Here is a 17,006-nt window from a genome sequence, read left to right on the forward strand (position 1 = left end):
ATAACGATTTTCCGTATCGCCGCGTATCGTACCTTAGGGATAAGGTCGGATAGTCGTTCAGATACGTTGCCAAATTAGGAATGATTCCTAATTTTGGGTATTTTCAAATATTGCGGATATCACAAAATTACCCTAAGATATCTAGCTATCCACCAAAATATTCACGAAATATTCAAACACCCGAAAACTAGGAAATTAAATATTTAAGAGAAATATTCGGATAATCTTACCTAATTGGCGGATAATTCCAAATTTGAACTCGTGGCGGATCGGGATCGCGGCGAGTGGACCGGCAACGGATAACCGATGACGGGCGACGAGCGATCGACGGCGGATGCGGCGACAATGGACTGGCTCGCGACCACGGAGTCGGCCGCGAGAGTGACGCAACAGCAGGGGCGTGACTCGACAGTGGGCTCTCGGTCAACTCGGGAGCAGCAAATGCATCGTCGTCCTTCGGCTTTTGACCGATATCATTGGTCTTGTAATGGTCTTCTTCCGATTATCAAACTTTGACTATTTAAGCCCACACAATTAAGCTTTCCACTTGACTGTCTTCAATGCTTGAGTGTATCAAACAAAAGCCGATCTAGTCATGCGGGGACGTCGGACCAATTCTTTGGATCTTGTGGTCTCGCATTGGCAAGAGAAGGAGAACGGTGACGTCGTGAGTGTTGAACTTGGAGCAGTAAGCGGCGCTCGATGGCTTCGTCGTCAGAGGGCTGGTTCAGCGTCGTTGTGTAAGGACTTCTCACCGGTGCGAGGCTTGAACGGGGCACGAGCAGCAGAGGTGCGGATTCGGTAGAGATCGGAGCGAGGAGGGTCACGACTCACGGCCACAGGTCTGGCCGTGAGAGAAGCAGCAACAGGCGGCGGCTCAGCAATCAGCAGTGGGACGGCAACGTCACGGAACAGCAGCGGCAGGAGTCCGCGCGTGTCAGGGAGAAGCGGCAACCAGCCCGGCGTTGGAATGGGCGACACGGGCACGGCAGTGTCGACTTCGGGGCAGCAGTGACTCACGGCCACAGGTCTGGCCGTGAGCGTGCGCGACGTTGATGGAGGCCCGGCAGTGAGGCCACACGGATGCGGCGGCAGGACAAGTCCACCCGTGATCCTCTCTCTCCCCCCGTTCCTCTCTCTCGCTCTCGTGTTTTCTCTCTGTGTTTCTTGTGTCTGATCCGATCCAAAAGAAAAGCCCCCTTCACGCATTGCACTATCATCTTATTTATATGCCAAGAAATGGAGCCCACCAAGGAAAGAAAATATACAATATTTTCTCTTTTCAACCACATATTGCACAATCTAGCTTTGCAATTTCTTTCCTCATCTCCCCTCTCGCACACATCTTCTTTTATATTTGTTTTGTCTTCTTCACTCCCCAAATCAGAATATTGTCCGTATTTCAGCCAATATTCCATGCCTAAACCGACAAGATTACGCCCTTCAAGACTCGGAAAAGAATCTCTCTCTTTTTTATCGATTCTTGATCAAGAATTATGCACCAAATATATGGCAAACATATAATATACACACAATCAAGAGTATAACCTTTTGCACGATTTATATGTTGCTCTTGATCGCACGTCCCTAGATCGTGAACTTACGAAAATTCTTTCTAAGTGTAGGACCCCTCGCGCAAAAATAAATGGGCTAGGCCAAAATCTTTAATCCACGCGAGTTTAGTCCAATTTCCATTGAGTTCACAACCTCTGCACTTGAGTCCATCCGCCGCCAGTCCAATGCAAATGCAACTATGTGAGCCTAAATACAAATTCAAATGCTTCTAATCTATATGCTAATTTTTTGTCTAGGGACTGGGATCGATCCCTAATTTTTATGCAACGAACGACTGACTTGATTGTCAAAATTTAGGTGTCAACAGCTGCCCCTCTTTGAAGGGGAGCTCGAAGAGGTTTCATTCAAAGATAAAATGATACCTGAAATTTGACTATGCAAATGCAATGAGAAAAATTAATCTTTTTGTCGAGTAAATGGGATCTCAATGAGCCCACACCCATTTTCTAATATGATATGAAAATGCAAATGCAAAAATAGAAAACATACCTGCATTTACTTACCTGAAGATTTGGAAAAGCAAAATTGGGGTATGGATCAGCTTTCGAAACCCGCCAAGTATCTGGAATTCCCAATAGTATTTGAAAGCTCGAAAATCCCCTTCGGATTTTCAGAGAAGAGCTTGAGATGAGATGGACTCGAAAATTCCCTTCGGATTTTCAATGAAAGGTATCGAATAATTCCCTTCGGACTTTCAAGAAAAATTCCTGAAACTTCAATCAGATACTTGAATGCGCTCGATGATTCCCTTCGGATCTTCGAGAAGATATCTGAAACTGCAATCAGATATGATTAATAGGATCGAAAACTCCCTTCGGATTTTCGGAAATGATATCTGAAACTTCAATCAGATACTTGAAAGGGCTCGATGATTCCCTTCGGATCTTCGAGAAGATATCTGAAACTGCAATCAGATATGATTAATAGGATCGAAAACTCCCTTTGGATTTTCGGAAATAATACCTGAAACTTCAATCAGGTATTTGAATGGGTTCGATGATTCCCTTCGGATCTTCGAAAAGATATCTGAAACTGCAATCAGATATGATTAATAGAATCGAAAATTCCCTTCGGATTTTCGAAAATGATACCTGAAACTTCAATCAGATATTTGAATGTTGAAAAATATTTAAACAAATTCGAAGCTTCAGATAGCAACTCAAGCGTCAGGAACTCTTCAGTCTTCGAGGAAACATTACCTGTCGGACATGACTAGAGCAAAAACACATATGCATTCATAAAAGAGATTAGCAATCACGGCTACTCTAGAACACACATTTCAAAATTCATTAATTCAATTGAGGTTTATGCATGATGGTTTTACCATATTTGCATAACCAAATTTCCACTATGGAGAATTATCATTAAGACAATTTTCACTTATAACGTGGATTTCTTAAGAATGCTAAATGAGAGACTTTCAGTTAAAAAGGGCTTTCACTCACTCTCATTCAGAAGGGCTATTTTATGAGAATCACTCCGTCTCACCATCATCATGTCGACAAGGATCCGAGTATTCTCGCAAGCGGTACGACCTTACCAATCTAAGAGGTCTTTATCAGGACCGTAATGTCGGTTTAGTCAATGGCTTAACAAAGGGGACTCTTTGAGTCGAGGGTATTGAAAGAAAATACTCCACAATCATCTCCGGGTTTACAAGTCAAGAACCCTGCAAAATGAGATAGAAATAGACTTGCTCGCACTTCTTCGGGCTAAGCTTATAAACATCTGAAATTCTACGTTAATTCAAGTGCTCTAATCAGAAGAGACTTTGCAAGGGACGTAACGTAGGCTAGGTTCACGGGTTGAGAAACGAAAGGATATATCAGGCTCGAAAATGTGTATAAGGGTGAGAGTTGGTGATCATCTAGGCATAATCACCGATCTTCTTCATTGCCAGGGATTGTCTTCTTGGTAGATGCTCTATTGGCCGCAAGAGTTCGTCACTTGATTCCTTAAGACTGTGGATATCTTTGTGACTTTGACACATCATATTTCGACATTTTCTACTCCAAAGTTCTCTCTTTTTTCTTCATTTTTTTTCTTTCTCTTCTTCTTCTTTTTTCTTTTCATGGGCATTGGCCTTGCTTTTACCAGGCACACTGCTTTTTCATGCCCCTAGTTTTTTTCACTTTTGACTTTTGACACACACCATCTACAATGCATACATTGGCCAACCATACTTTGGCTTATTTTGACCGAATGACTAACATTTGGACTCTCGGGGTCTTCGTCTTCTATTGGCACTCCGGATATGCTGCATGGACAGTGATGGCTTTTACCTTGCCCCCAGCGTGGGGGATGATCACCAACTGGGTTTTTATGAAATGAAATTGCAGGCTCAAGTCGGCTAAGCAATGGATAAAGTGTGTAGGATAGAGAAAGAACTGCTCTTCATCATTCTAAGGCACTTGAATTAATGTTTGAGTTCATTTGCAATAGCAACACTTGAAGATTGATGCAAGTGTGAGTAAGAAAATTTCTATCTATTTTTCTCACCTTACGATGTCGACTTACCTCCAGTTTACCCCGATGTGGGGTGGTTCTTGACAGGGGTAATTTGAAAAAACTTCTCCAAGTGTTTGGGCTCAAAGTGGCGAAACAATGGATAACCTGTATTGTTTAGGATAGAGAAGTGAACTGCCCCTCGTCATTTTGATAGCCGTACCTTTCGCGAGATAACCCTTTACCTTGTAGATATGGAATTTTTCCACTCATCTCACAAGTGTATGAATAGGGGACGGTGTATAGGATATGGCTTGCCTTTCATCATCCCAACATATCTCATTTAGCATACTCAAGCAGTTCCACATCATTCATTGAATTGTCCATCTTGACAAATTTCAACATGAAATTGATGGGTCAAATAGGTAAACTTACCAAGCAAAATTTCTTTTCCTTGAAAGATGTGATCATTTCACAAGCTTATCAACTTCAAGCACAAAAAAGTTTGCAACTTCTGAACATATTTATCATACTCAAAAATTTCATCATAAGCATGAAAAATATGGCATTGAGCATTCAAAATAAATGGTCCCTGCAAAAGGTGTGAGAACATCAACACAGAGAGACATTTTTTGGAATGGGAGTCCTTTGATTGCCCCTATTTAGAAGGAATGGACACATGAATGCTCCATCGTTGCTTTTGCCCCTGCACAAGAGAACGTGCATGAATAGGATTCTATGTAACGCAAAATGAGACTTAGTAAATTTCGATTATCCAAGGAATTATCTCAATGGCCGCTACAGGAGTCTGTCATGCCCCCGATTTGTCATCTCCTTTTCTGGCTTTCCAGATATAGCACCACACCAAATCAAGTTATGATTCATTGCCCCCAGATAAGTCTTTGCAAGCTCACTTTCCTTCGAAGGCTTTGTTAGCCCTCAATTGAACCAATGGGTTCATCACCGTTGAACTGGATGTGTCATTTTCTCATCATAACAAGCTAGAGTATTATGCTCTGAGACATGAAGTAAATGAGTCAGACGAACAAACAGGGTTTATTTGATGCATGATTTGGAAAAAGGTTTTTTCTTTTTTTTTAAAAAAAAGCAATGAAATGCTTTTTATTTTCGGAAAGTTTTTTTTTTTTTGGAGGGAGCATGAGAAAGCCCAGCCCTCAGAATTTCTCCTTGGATGATATTTTCTTTTCATGGTTGGATATCATCACCAGGCTAGTTTGGTATACTTCAACATACCCTCAAAATGCAAATAAACTTGTAATTTCATTGAATAGAGTCGAATGAATTACATTATTGGAAGGGAAATGCAAATAATCAAAGCCCTACGAATAAAAACATAAACATGAATTGAAATCCTAGAAAGCAGGAAATCCTAGAAACACTTGAAATCCTAGAAAGCATGAAAGACTCCTTCGCAGAGGAGTACGAAATTTCTCTACTCAATAACGAGCATCCGTGCTTCCGACATGGTTAGGTAGAGGGTTCCGCTCGACATTTGGTTGATCACTGCGGAAAGAGAATGCCTTTGTGTCCAAGAGGTCTTGAATTCTATGTTTCAGTACATAACAATCATCAGTAGAATGACCGACTTCCCCATATGATACTCACATTTCTTAGAGGAGTCATAACCGAGAGAACCGCTCGGGGTTCGGGCGTTTCGGCTCACTTGAAAGCAAATTTTTCTTTTGGAGGACAGGCAAAACTTTGGATAACGGCCCAGGCAGAGGCGTGAAGTTCCTTTTAGTACCTTGTTGTCGACTAGTGAATTGGCGTCCACCTTGTTGTTTGCCAGCAGACTGCATTGTCGGAGCAGTGTCACGGCTTTGTTGAGAGTAAGCTACATTCACTTCAGGTGTCGGTTCCTTATCCTTCTTGAGGGTGAACTTCTTAGCAGAGGTAGCCTGCTCAGTGGCCCAACCATCGCGCAGAGCGATCTCAATGCGTTCTCCCACAGGTATCAACTCAGCTAAAGAATTGAAATTAGAACCCAACATTCGATTACGAAACTCGAACGGTAAAGTCTTCATGAAGGTATCAAGCATCTCCTTCTCAGTCAACTCGGGGGTAATTTGCACAGCTAGAGCTCTCCACCTAGTAGCATAGGCCTTGAAGGTCTCGGTCTTTTTCTTCTCAGTGCGAATCAAATCCTCACGTGACGGGGCCACGTCAATATTGAATTTGTATTGACGAATGAAAGCATCAGACAAATCCTCCCATGTCTTGAGCGAATGAATCTTTTTCAAAACGAACCATTGTAAGGGGGGTCCGGTTAAGCTATCTTGGAAAGTGTGGATCATGAGTGGCACATTATCAGCATACGGCGCCATCCTCGTCGTGTAGTATTGTAAATGGACCTTAGGACAGGAAAGGCCATCGAACTTATTAAACTCAGGCGCCTTGAACTTCTTAGGGACTTGAACCTTGACAATGTGAGCAAGACCTCGTGAGAATTGATCATCAAAGCCTTGCATTTGACGGAATTTTTCTTCAAGCTTATCAATACGCTCAGCCTCATCACTCTTTGGTGGCTTAGAAGATGCATCGCCCCCATCTGTAATGATCGGACGAGCTTTGTCAGTTAAAGTTGCACCATTCTCGGTCGAGGAAGTGCCAATGGCAACAGTTTTTCCCTTGTCTTTTGACTCAACAGGAGGAGAGTCATCGGGCAGTACAATCTCTACACTCGGTTGAGCGGGTGCAGACAGTGTGGAAATGCTTGTCTGTAGAGAAGCAACTTGTTTGGCGATATTCTCGAGCACATTCAGGACTTGCTTCATTTCGGTTTCAAGGACAGCAACACGAGCCTGCTCATTTTGGTCAGTCATTCTTGCTCTTGAGCGAGTACGGATTGGGGAACGTTGACGGTCCGTAATAACCTAATTAAAAAATAGAGCATGGTAAGTATACGTCCTCAAAACGATCAGTCCATGACTCAATCTAATTGTCCCTTTTTATTCCCATTTTTCGTGACATTTTTCATTACTCCATGTACTTGTGAAAATGATGGCAAATTTCTCAGGAAATAATGACCTATGACACATCCAAGAAAATAAAGACATAGATTGAAAATAATTCTCCAAAAGAGCTTTCTTTTTTCTTCTTTTTTTTTTGTTTTTTAAAAAAAGGACTCAATGATTATTACTTTCAAATTAAAAACCGACCTATACCTATCATGGACCGACCCGAAAGATGCAATAACTAAATAAATTGCAAAAAGGAGAGTTCAGAAGACTTACTTTACCCGGTAGGACCATGGCAATCACATAGACACGCGCATGAAATGTGAGGTTCGATTTCTATCTAGACTCTGGCTTACAAAATGGAGACGCGAGGATTACCGGGCTAAACCAGTCATGGTTGTGGTTAGGCCGAGGTTCCCCTGACTCCGGCTTAGTCAAGGAGCCGACCCGGGTTGCAAAGGGTGCAACCGTGGTGGGAACTCAATGACACCGTGAAAAAACTTTCGGGACCAAGGAGGGCGACCCATACCACGCGGGTGTGGTCGGGGTGTCCGCTGTCTCGGTACCATCCTAAACCTGTGCTGCCTAGGTCCGGCAGCGGGTAGTGTGTGCGGTGTAGTGAAATGCAAGGCATGCACAACAGGTTATATCATACAGCGCTTCGTACATAAAATAAACCATACATCCAAACACCTCCCTGCAAAACAAGGGTTAACAATCACGCCTCCCCTTATACCTCCCAGTCTGCAAAAACATTTAACACCTAAAATGTTAGGGACGTACCTGGGATCCTCGCTGCCAAGCAAAAAATATTTTTTGAAAAGAAAAACTAGCCTTTGTCGCGACCTAAAATTTCTCTCAGGCTAATGGATTGTTAAGACTAAGCCTAACTCGGGCCCTCCCAAGCCCTACCAATTCGCAACTTAGGGTTTAAGTTTTTAACATGCGAAAGTTTTCATGCTTGGAGTCGCCACTAATCTATTTGTGGTAGGTCGATTAGAAACCTAAATAAAACATAGGGAGATATGTTTTATTCCTACGAACCAGAGATTCTAAGCTCGGGGACTTGATTACGCTAGATCTAGTCTAACGCCCTTTCGTACCTTTTCTTTTCAAAAACATTTGTGCGGCGATCTGGATCCATTTTAACTTAGTCACTAGCATGTGAGGTGATCATGCGGGTGCGCAAACCACCAAAGTAACACCCAATAATCAAAACATTAAATAAATTGCAAGATTGGGAGAATTACTTACCTCGAAGCAACGTAAGCATCTGCATTGTTAGCTAGAAAATCACATCAACAATTCTAATATGATTTCTAATTAACAAGCAGTTCACTCAATATTTTTTAGGATTTTCACTTATTTAAATGAAAACTAACCTATATGTAATGACGTGCAAAAATTAACATGCGATTAATGCAGCCTAACATGCAAACTATATGTCATGCGACGACGTGACCTAATTCTAATGACGGACAAATGATTTATTTTTGGTATTTTCAAATGAAATTCGGAATTAAAAATTACTCAAATTAACATGCAATCTATCCTAGAGAAAATGATTTGATCTATCCTAAAGTGATTCTTTTTTTTGGGATTTTTATTAAAATTCGAAATTATTAAATATCCTAAATAATCCACTAAGAGTAAAATAATTTCTAATTTAAACTAGGAAATATACTACCCTAAATCCCAATTTAAATCAAATAATTATCTTATTCTTTTGGATATATTTAAGATTCCCTAAGCATGCAAAATTTCTAATTTAAATCTAACTAGCAAATTTTTAGATTTTCTTTATTTAAAAGGAAAACAATCAAACAAAGATATCAATCACATTCAAACAATTCACGCAATCCGCAAGATTCTTCAAATTCATATAAGGCAAAGAAATCAAACTAACGATCATATCTATAGGGTTATAGATATCGACAGAAAGTTGATTGTTTAAATTTGGAAAGCAAATTAAATCTATTATCGTATCCAAGTGATTATGGACAAGATAACGATTTTCCGTATCGCCGCGTATCGTACCTTAGGGATAAGGTCGGATAGTCGTTCAGATACGTTGCCAAATTAGGAATGATTCCTAATTTTGGGTATTTTCAAATATTGCGGATATCACAAAATTACCCTAAGATATCTAGCTATCCACCAAAATATTCACGAAATATTCAAACACCCGAAAACTAGGAAATTAAATATTTAAGAGAAATATTCGGATAATCTTACCTAATTGGCGGATAATTCCAAATTTGAACTCGTGGCGGATCGGGATCGCGGCGAGTGGACCGGCAACGGATAACCGATGACGGGCGACGAGCGATCGACGGCGGATGCGGCGACAATGGACTGGCTCGCGACCACGGAGTCGGCCGCGAGAGTGACGCAACAGCAGGGGCGTGACTCGACAGTGGGCTCTCGGTCAACTCGGGAGCAGCAAATGCATCGTCGTCCTTCAGCTTTTGACCGAATCTGGCTGGTCTTGTAATGGTCTTCTTCTGATTATCAAACTTTGACTATTTAAGCCCACACAATTAAGCTTTCCACTTGACTGTCTTCAATGCTTCAGAGTGTATCAAACAAAAGCCGATCTAGTCATGCGGGGACGTCGGACCAATTCTTGGATCGTGGTCTCGCATTGGCAAGAGAAGGAGAACGGTGACGTCGTGAGTGTTGAACTTGGAGCAGTAAGCGGCGCTCGATGGCTTCGTCGTCAGAGGGCTGGTTCAGCGTCGTTGTGTAAGGACTTCTCACTGGTGCAGGCTTGAACGGGGCACGAGCAGCAGAGGTGCGGATTCAGTAGAGATCGGAGCGAGGAGGGTCACGACTCACGGCCACAGGTCTGGCCGTGAGAGAAGCAGCAACAGGCGGCGGCTCAGCAATCAGCAGTGGGACGGCAACGTCACGGAACAGCAGCGGCAGGAGTCCGCGCGTGTCAGGGAGAAGCGGCAACCAGCCCGGCGTTGGAATGGGCGACACGGGCACAGCGGTGTCGACTTCGGGCAGCAGTGACTCACGGCCACGAGTCCGGCCGTGAGCGTGCGCGACGTTGATGGAGGCCCGGCAGTGAGGCCACACGGATGCGGCGGCAGGACAAGTCCACCCGTGATCCTCTCTCTCCCCCCGTTCCTCTCTCTCGCTCTCGTGTTTTCTCTCTGTGTTTCTTGTGTCTGATCCGATCCAAAAGAAAAGCCCCCCCTTCACGCATTGCACTATCATCTTATTTATATGCCAAGAAATGGAGCCCACCAAGGAAAGAAAATATACAATATTTTCTCTTTTCAACCACATATTGCACAATCTAGCTTTGCAATTTCTTTCCTCATCTCCCCTCTCGCACACATCTTCTTTTATATTTGTTTTGTCTTCTTCACTCCCCAAATCAGAATATTGTCCGTATTTCAGCCAATATTCCATGCCTAAACCGACAAGATTACGCCCTTCAAGACTCGGAAAAGAATCTCTCTCTTTTTTATCGATTCTTGATCAAGAATTATGCACCAAATATATGGCAAACATATAATATACACACAATCAAGAGTATAACCTTTTGCACGATTTATATGTTGCTCTTGATCGCACGTCCCTAGATCGTGAACTTACGAAAATTCTTTCTAAGTGTAGGACCCCTCGCGCAAAAATAAATGGGCTAGGCCAAAATCTTTAATCCACGCGAGTTTAGTCCAATTTCCATTGAGTTCACAACCTCTGCACTTGAGTCCATCCGCCGCCAGTCCAATGCAAATGCAACTATGTGAGCCTAAATACAAATTCAAATGCTTCTAATCTATATGCTAATTTTTTGTCTAGGGACTGGGATCGATCCCTAATTTTTATGCAACGAACGACTGACTTGATTGTCAAAATTTAGGTGTCAACACTGGTACACCTGTGACAATTTTACCCTGAACTAATTTTTTGACCATCAAAAACTCAAAACCGGTACACCTGTGATAATTTTACCCTCCGTTAGTGTCCGTTAAATTGGATTAATATCACGAAAAATCACAAATTGGTAAACTTGCGACAAACAGAGGGGTAAAACCCCAAACTGGTATACATGTCAACTACCACTGTCATTAAACTTAGCAATTTGACGGTAAAATTTAACGGAAATTAACGGAGGGTAAATTTGTCACAGGTGTACCAGTTTGAGGTTTTTGGTGATCAAAAAATTAATTCGGGGTAAAATTATCATGGATGTACCAGTGTGAGGTTTTTGACGGTTAAAAAAATAGTTCGGGATAAAATTGTCACAGGTGTACCAGTTTGGGATTTTTTATGGTCAAAAAAATTAGTTTGGGGTAAATTTACCACATGTGTACCGATTTGGGGTTTTTCATTATCAAAAAATTAATTTAGAGCAAATTTATTACAAATATACCAATTTTGGATTTTGTGTGATATCAACCTTTTCTTTTAGTGTTAATATCATGAAAAACCCCAAACTGGTAGACCTGTGACAATTTTACCACAAACTAATTTTTTGACCACAAAAAACCTCAAATTGGTACACCTGTGACAAATTTACCATGAACTAATTTTTTGACCACCAAAAACCTCACACTTGCACACTTGTGATAATTTTACCCCGAACTAATTTTTTGATAACAAAAAATCTTAACCTAGTACACCAGTGATAATTTTACCCCGAATTATTTTTTTGACCACTAAAAATCTCAGATTGGTACACCTGTGATAATTTTACCCCAAAACTAATTTTTTGATTACTAAAAACTTTAACCGGTACATTTATGACAAATTTACCCTCCGTTAATGTCCGTTAAATTGGATTAATATCACGGAAATCACAAATTTGTAAACTTGTGACAAACAGAGGGGTAAAACCTCAAACTGGTACACCTGTCAACTACCACGTATCATCAAACTTAGTAATTTGACGATAAAATTTAACGGAAACTAACGGAGGATAAATTTATCACAGGTGTACCAGTTTGAGATTTTTGGTGGTCAAAAAATTGGTTCGGGATAAAATTATCATGAAAATGCCAGTGTGGGGTTTTTGATGATTAAAAAAATAGTTCGAGATAAAATTATCACAAATATACCAATTTAAAATTTTTTATGATCAAAAAAATAATTTTAAATAAATTTATTATAAATATATCAATTTAGAGTTTTTCTTGGTATTAACGATTCGTTTTTTCGTCAAACGCTTACCCTTCTGGAAATCGAAAATTTCCACCCGCAAACCACCTTTACTCCCTCTTCTGCGACGGTTGCCAACGCAATACTGAAAAGTCCACACCGAAATCGAGCAATTCGCACCCTGCAAAATCAATCGAACCATTCATCTCCTTCACTGCTTCGCGCTCCCCTTCCTCATCTGCGGTTTCGATTCGCAAGCTCAATCGTCCTGCTCTGGGACGGATCAAACATGGCGATGACCATTCAAGGTTCGATTTTTCTTGCTCTATCCTCCTCCTCCTGCTCCTCCTCCTTCTGGGTTTATTCCTTCCTTGCCCTAAGTGCGAAATTCGCCCCCGCTCGTCGTCGCCTCATCGGCTTCCCAGTGAAGTGGAGGCCGAAAGATCCGAAATTGGGTCGACGGCAGTGTTGGAAACTCCCACTGAGCTCGAACCCGGTTTTGTAGTGAAGGGCTAGTCTGTTTTGAACTGATTTTGAGGTGCGCTTTTCCCTTTTTTTGGGGTGAAGATCGGAAGCGCTCTGCTGTTCTGTTTTTACCCCTTTAGTTGCAGTGCAGTTCGATGGAGGATGAAAGCTCGGTGCTTTTTAATATGTAAATTCAGTTTAGGGTGATGGGTGTTAGTTTCTTGATTTGGGGCTGTGCTTGATTTGACCATAGAAATGCACAAAGTGCTTCGCCGGCAAACCAAAAGAAGAAATGAGGTTTTGAAGGGCGTGATGAGCTGCCCTAAAATGGGTTTGGTGTGGCTTGAGGTATTCAGATGATTGCTAACATGTCTGCCAGAGTAGAAAAAATCGTCGTGGGTAGGAATGTATTTAATCGCGTCGAAGATTTTGTCTCTGCTCTGTCGATCGTTTCGTTTTAGGTTTGGCTAAAGAATCTTTGTTTCTTCTTTGCTTATATACTGATTGTCAATTATACGGCATCCTTTGACTCTGGTTGTGTTCTTTTGCTTTGCCCTGCTGTCGTGGGATTCCTGGCGGCCGTTTACTCCAGTGTAAGTTGCAAAGTCACATTTCATTTCCTGTTAAAGAAAATACCACTGCGATTTTATCTGTGATGCAACTCAGTGAAATTTAATGTCTGAAGCAAGATTTCCTTCTTTGCAGTCTGGCTGGGCTTGCTTTTATGTTTTCGTCCAGCATCTTGCTACAGATCTTGGTATGTACTAAATACCAGGGTGGAATAAACTTTTTGATAGAATTAGATTGCTTGTTTATGTGAATAGTTAACTCCAATGATATTCTAAATGATATGCTCTTATTTTACCTTCTACTTTGAATTTTCTATAATATGTTGTCCTTGCTAAAGAGCTCTGTCTCGTTAATCTACTGGATACGGCCAATGTGACCAAGGACAAACAACAATTAGGTTGCCTAGGTATACATTTGGAAGGATTGGTCAGTCCATCTTGCCCTTGACTATGTCAGTCTTTTCATCTTTATTAAGTCTTTTAAGTTCTTTGTGCTATTCTTTCCTTGAGATGACATTGCTAATCATGTGCCATCGGGCATTGATAATGAAGAACCAGTTTGAGGTTTCATACTGGCGATCTGTCTATGCTTTACAGGAATTTGTTGTGATGTGTGTTTGGCATGGATAATCGGATTATTATTGAAGTTCAGTTTGCCAAATACGTGTTCATAGATTAATTGCTCATGCACTTCAAAAATGGATTAGTGATCCTCTCCCAATTTCCTTCCGCAGTAAATATGGTGGTCAACGCTGTCATTTGCATATTTGTGTCATTCCTCCCAATTTACAACAGCAGCAAATACGGTGGTCGATAATTTGTCACGTGTATTTGTACTTTTGAATTCTTTCTACCTTTGGACTGTGTGGGTATCAGTGGCGTCCATATTGAAGACACTTAGCTAGTGAAAAACATTTTTGTATTTTCTTTTGTCCATTTTCTTGGACCCCCAAGCATCTACAGAACTCTCTCTCTCTCTCTCTCTCCAAAACAGTTCCATGAAACCTGGGGAACTGCATTTTCCAGTTGTCCGTAGAGGTTTAACAAGTGGTGGGTCCTCTAGCTGTCAATAGATGTTCCTCAAGACATTCATGTGTGCATATCTTGCTGTTTGGCCTAACTGCTTGGAATTCATCATCTTTTTCCATTTCAAGGAACTTCTGCGTTTTGTTTTTGTACATATGTAATACTTCAAAGTGCACCTCTAAATTGGGTCCTTACCAGGAAATCAGCTGAGTATTGAAACTTACTGCCACTCTACTAAGTGAGTATTGTACACTATTGTTCTTATGTTTGCTCTTTTTTGCTCATTTTTGACAAACAGGCCTGCGCATTGTACAATAATTGGTGGCCAATGCTATCAGGCAAGTGCTAATTTATCGTCCTTCAAACCTGATATTGCCTTTGGAAGGTTACTAACATGCTCATTGTTTCTTGCAGCTCTAATGTACATTTTGGTGCCCATGCCTTGTCTATTTTTTGGAGGCGGGTCAACTCAGTTTTTGATCAGTCGAGATGGTGGAGGGTGAGTACTTTTAATCATAACACTTTCTTGCTTTGTTTGTTGTGGGTTCAGACTTTCTAAACTTGTTGGAAGAGTAGAGACTGACTGCCACCATGGTCCAACATTCTGTGCTACCTAGGTAAACAGATAAAATATGGCAACTATAAGTGGTGCTAGGATTGAGTTTCTCTTGGGTATGTACTCGTAATTATTTTCGGCCGTAAAGATCAAACCAAGATTAGTTTGTTTCCATAGTTCGCTTTCTCCCTAAGTTCATTTCTAGATTGAAAATTTTCTAGCGGCAGGAATTCTTCTTGCTCATACCTCCTCTAATTGAAGAAATTTGATGGTATGACTTCCATTCATCGCCATAATCTTCTCAAGAACTCACGAATAGATCAGCATTTCTACTCCAAGAATGTTATCTTGAATTGATGGTTCTATAACTATTGGGGAAAATCAGCAGAAGGGGAGTTGGAATGGTTGCCGCATGATTGTTTGTGGTGGAAACCGGTTCATAATAGTTTCCTCGTGGTTTTGGGGATTGAGTAATGATTTTTATATTACTCACACCTGTTGTCCTGTCTTTTGTTGTAGCTCCATTAATGATTGAACTGGACCTGACAGCTTGTATGGTTTGGCTTTTACAATAAAAAGAGATGTCACTGCCGTCGGTGATATCTGTATTATTTAACCCTATACAGTTGCACGAGTGCTTTTCTATGACTGAATTAATGTCCTTCCCTGGTAACATCTATCTTGCCTTAATTTTTTCTTTTAAATTTTTTATAGCTGGATTGACGCTGCTAAATTTTTGACCGGAGCATCGGCTGTTGGAAGCTTTGCTATTCCTATTATCCTCAGACACGCTGATCTGATTAACACGGGAGCTATGTTCATCGAGTTTACATCTTTCATCATATTTGTCTTCACAGTAATGTGCTTTCACCGTGCCAGCCTTGATGATGAGTGGTGATAAATCCTGATGCCAGACTGAATAGATCAAATGCGAGACTCTGATGTGCAGTTGGAAAAATATACAAAATTCTATACCCTGTAAATCTTTGTCGGAATATGCTCAGTTGGCGATTTGAACAGTTAACTTTTGCTCTGTGATATGAGCCTCTGTTCTTGTTGGTGTGTTTTAGTGATGCTGAGTCACTCTGCATAAAGCTTCTTCAACACTAAAATCAAAATATAGTCATTTAGTGATTCTGATGTGATTAGTACTGCTTGTTTTTTCAGAGTTCTCTTTCGTGTATGATAACAGCAAAGATGGAGCAACTGTTTGTTTGGGAAAATGATGAGGTACTACGAGCTTATGTTAGTTCACTTCAACTAGGCCATTAGATCTGGTGGTAACTATGCCAGATTTACATGATCTAACGGCTGATGAGGAGCTAATATAAGTCGGGAGTACCCAAAAGCAACCCATCTCTCTCTCTCTCTCTCTCTCTCTCTCTCTCTCCATATTCTTTTCTAATTACAGGACCATAATCTTTCACCATCAAGTTGTCCTCTATCGCTCATAATGATTGCCAATGCCTTGGACCGAGAGGTCTTCTGTGTTAGCGTGTGATCAAGAAAGACAATATATGCCATGCATTAATAGCTTTCTTTATTCGTTGAGAGGGCAGGACCGTGAGCGGCTAATTTTAGTACAGGTCAGAAGAGCCCTCATTCCCGGTCAGGGCTGAAGAACCAGATTGAGGTTGTTAGGGATAAATCATTCCTACATCAGGTAATTAGTGAAGGACTGAACAGTTGATAAATATTGTTGGCTCATCACTTGACGGTTTTAAGTTTTTGAAAGGAGAAGAGTTTGATTGAATGTTTTCCTAGGCTCGGACTATAAGTGTCCCAACGATTGGTATCAGAACCTCTATTTCGGAGGAATTTCTTAGATCATTGGAGTTTTCACCTTGTCATCGCAATAAGTTTCTAAGAAATTACTATGGTGAAGGCGAGTGTCATGGTGTAGAAATGTGTTTTAGAGTTCTATATGTGCCATCATGGGCTATTGGTAATCTAAACAAAATGAATGTGTCGGATTTCTATCGAGAGTCCCAGCAATGCTTTTTCAATATCTGATGATATCTGAAAGGTATGGAATGTCACGACAGTTTAATTTGGCGGAAGGGATTATGGGTGAAGGTGGACTTCGTGGGCTAATAATGTTTTTCTATCACAGTCTAGTCCAGATGTCTATTGTAGGTGCTAGGTACAGCTATACGAAACTGAGGCTCCGTTTGTTTCATGGAAAGTGAACGATATTTTCTTACTAAAAATGATCGTTCCCAAAACTGAATGAATAAAAATTTCATTTTTTATTGATTAATTATTTCGAGTGATCAA

General features: G+C 41.0%; 2 protein-coding genes and 1 long non-coding RNA gene across 3 annotated transcripts; 1 reads left to right on the plus strand and 2 right to left on the minus strand.

Moving 5' to 3' along the window:
- Nucleotides 1-5,660: 5,660 nt before the first annotated feature.
- Nucleotides 5,661-6,863, minus strand: LOC115662447 (uncharacterized). The gene has a single exon (XM_030584591.2). It carries the CDS (start codon nt 6,861-6,863, stop codon nt 5,661-5,663), a length of 1,203 nt encoding a protein of 400 aa, XP_030440451.2.
- A 6,367-nt stretch (nt 6,864-13,230) lies between these two features.
- On the plus strand, nt 13,231-15,877 carry LOC115671594 (vacuolar protein sorting-associated protein 55 homolog). Its single transcript, XM_030593227.2, has 4 exons — nt 13,231-13,335; nt 14,472-14,511; nt 14,588-14,672; nt 15,444-15,877. Exons 1-4 carry the CDS (start codon nt 13,303-13,305, stop codon nt 15,625-15,627), a joined length of 342 nt encoding a protein of 113 aa, XP_030449087.1. The 5' UTR covers nt 13,231-13,302; the 3' UTR covers nt 15,628-15,877.
- Nucleotides 15,493-16,668, minus strand: LOC130134947 (uncharacterized). The gene is made up of 2 exons (XR_008814463.1): nt 16,139-16,668; nt 15,493-16,106 (listed from the first exon to the last, which is right to left on the minus strand). It is a non-coding gene; the product is annotated as an uncharacterized LOC130134947 (long non-coding RNA).
- Nucleotides 16,669-17,006: the final 338 nt, after the last annotated feature.

This window comes from Syzygium oleosum, unplaced genomic scaffold (assembly GCF_021117445.2).
Source record: "Syzygium oleosum isolate NSW1041296 unplaced genomic scaffold, Sole_v2.1 Sole_v2.25, whole genome shotgun sequence".
Taxonomy (NCBI): domain Eukaryota; kingdom Viridiplantae; phylum Streptophyta; class Magnoliopsida; order Myrtales; family Myrtaceae; genus Syzygium; species Syzygium oleosum.

Excerpts from the sequence above, each read along its gene's own strand:
- LOC115662447 (XM_030584591.2), bottom strand. The coding sequence starts at position 6,863 with ATGACTGACCAAAATGAGCAGGCTCGTGTTGCTGTCCTTGAAACCGAA.
- LOC115671594 (XM_030593227.2), top strand. The coding sequence starts at position 13,303 with ATGTTTTCGTCCAGCATCTTGCTACAGATCTTG. Across the intron at positions 14,512-14,587 it reads TTGGTGGCCAATGCTATCAG|CTCTAATGTACATTTTGGTG; the intron begins GCAAGTGCTAAT and ends TGTTTCTTGCAG. Across the intron at positions 14,673-15,443 it reads ATCAGTCGAGATGGTGGAGG|CTGGATTGACGCTGCTAAAT; the intron begins GTGAGTACTTTT and ends AATTTTTTATAG.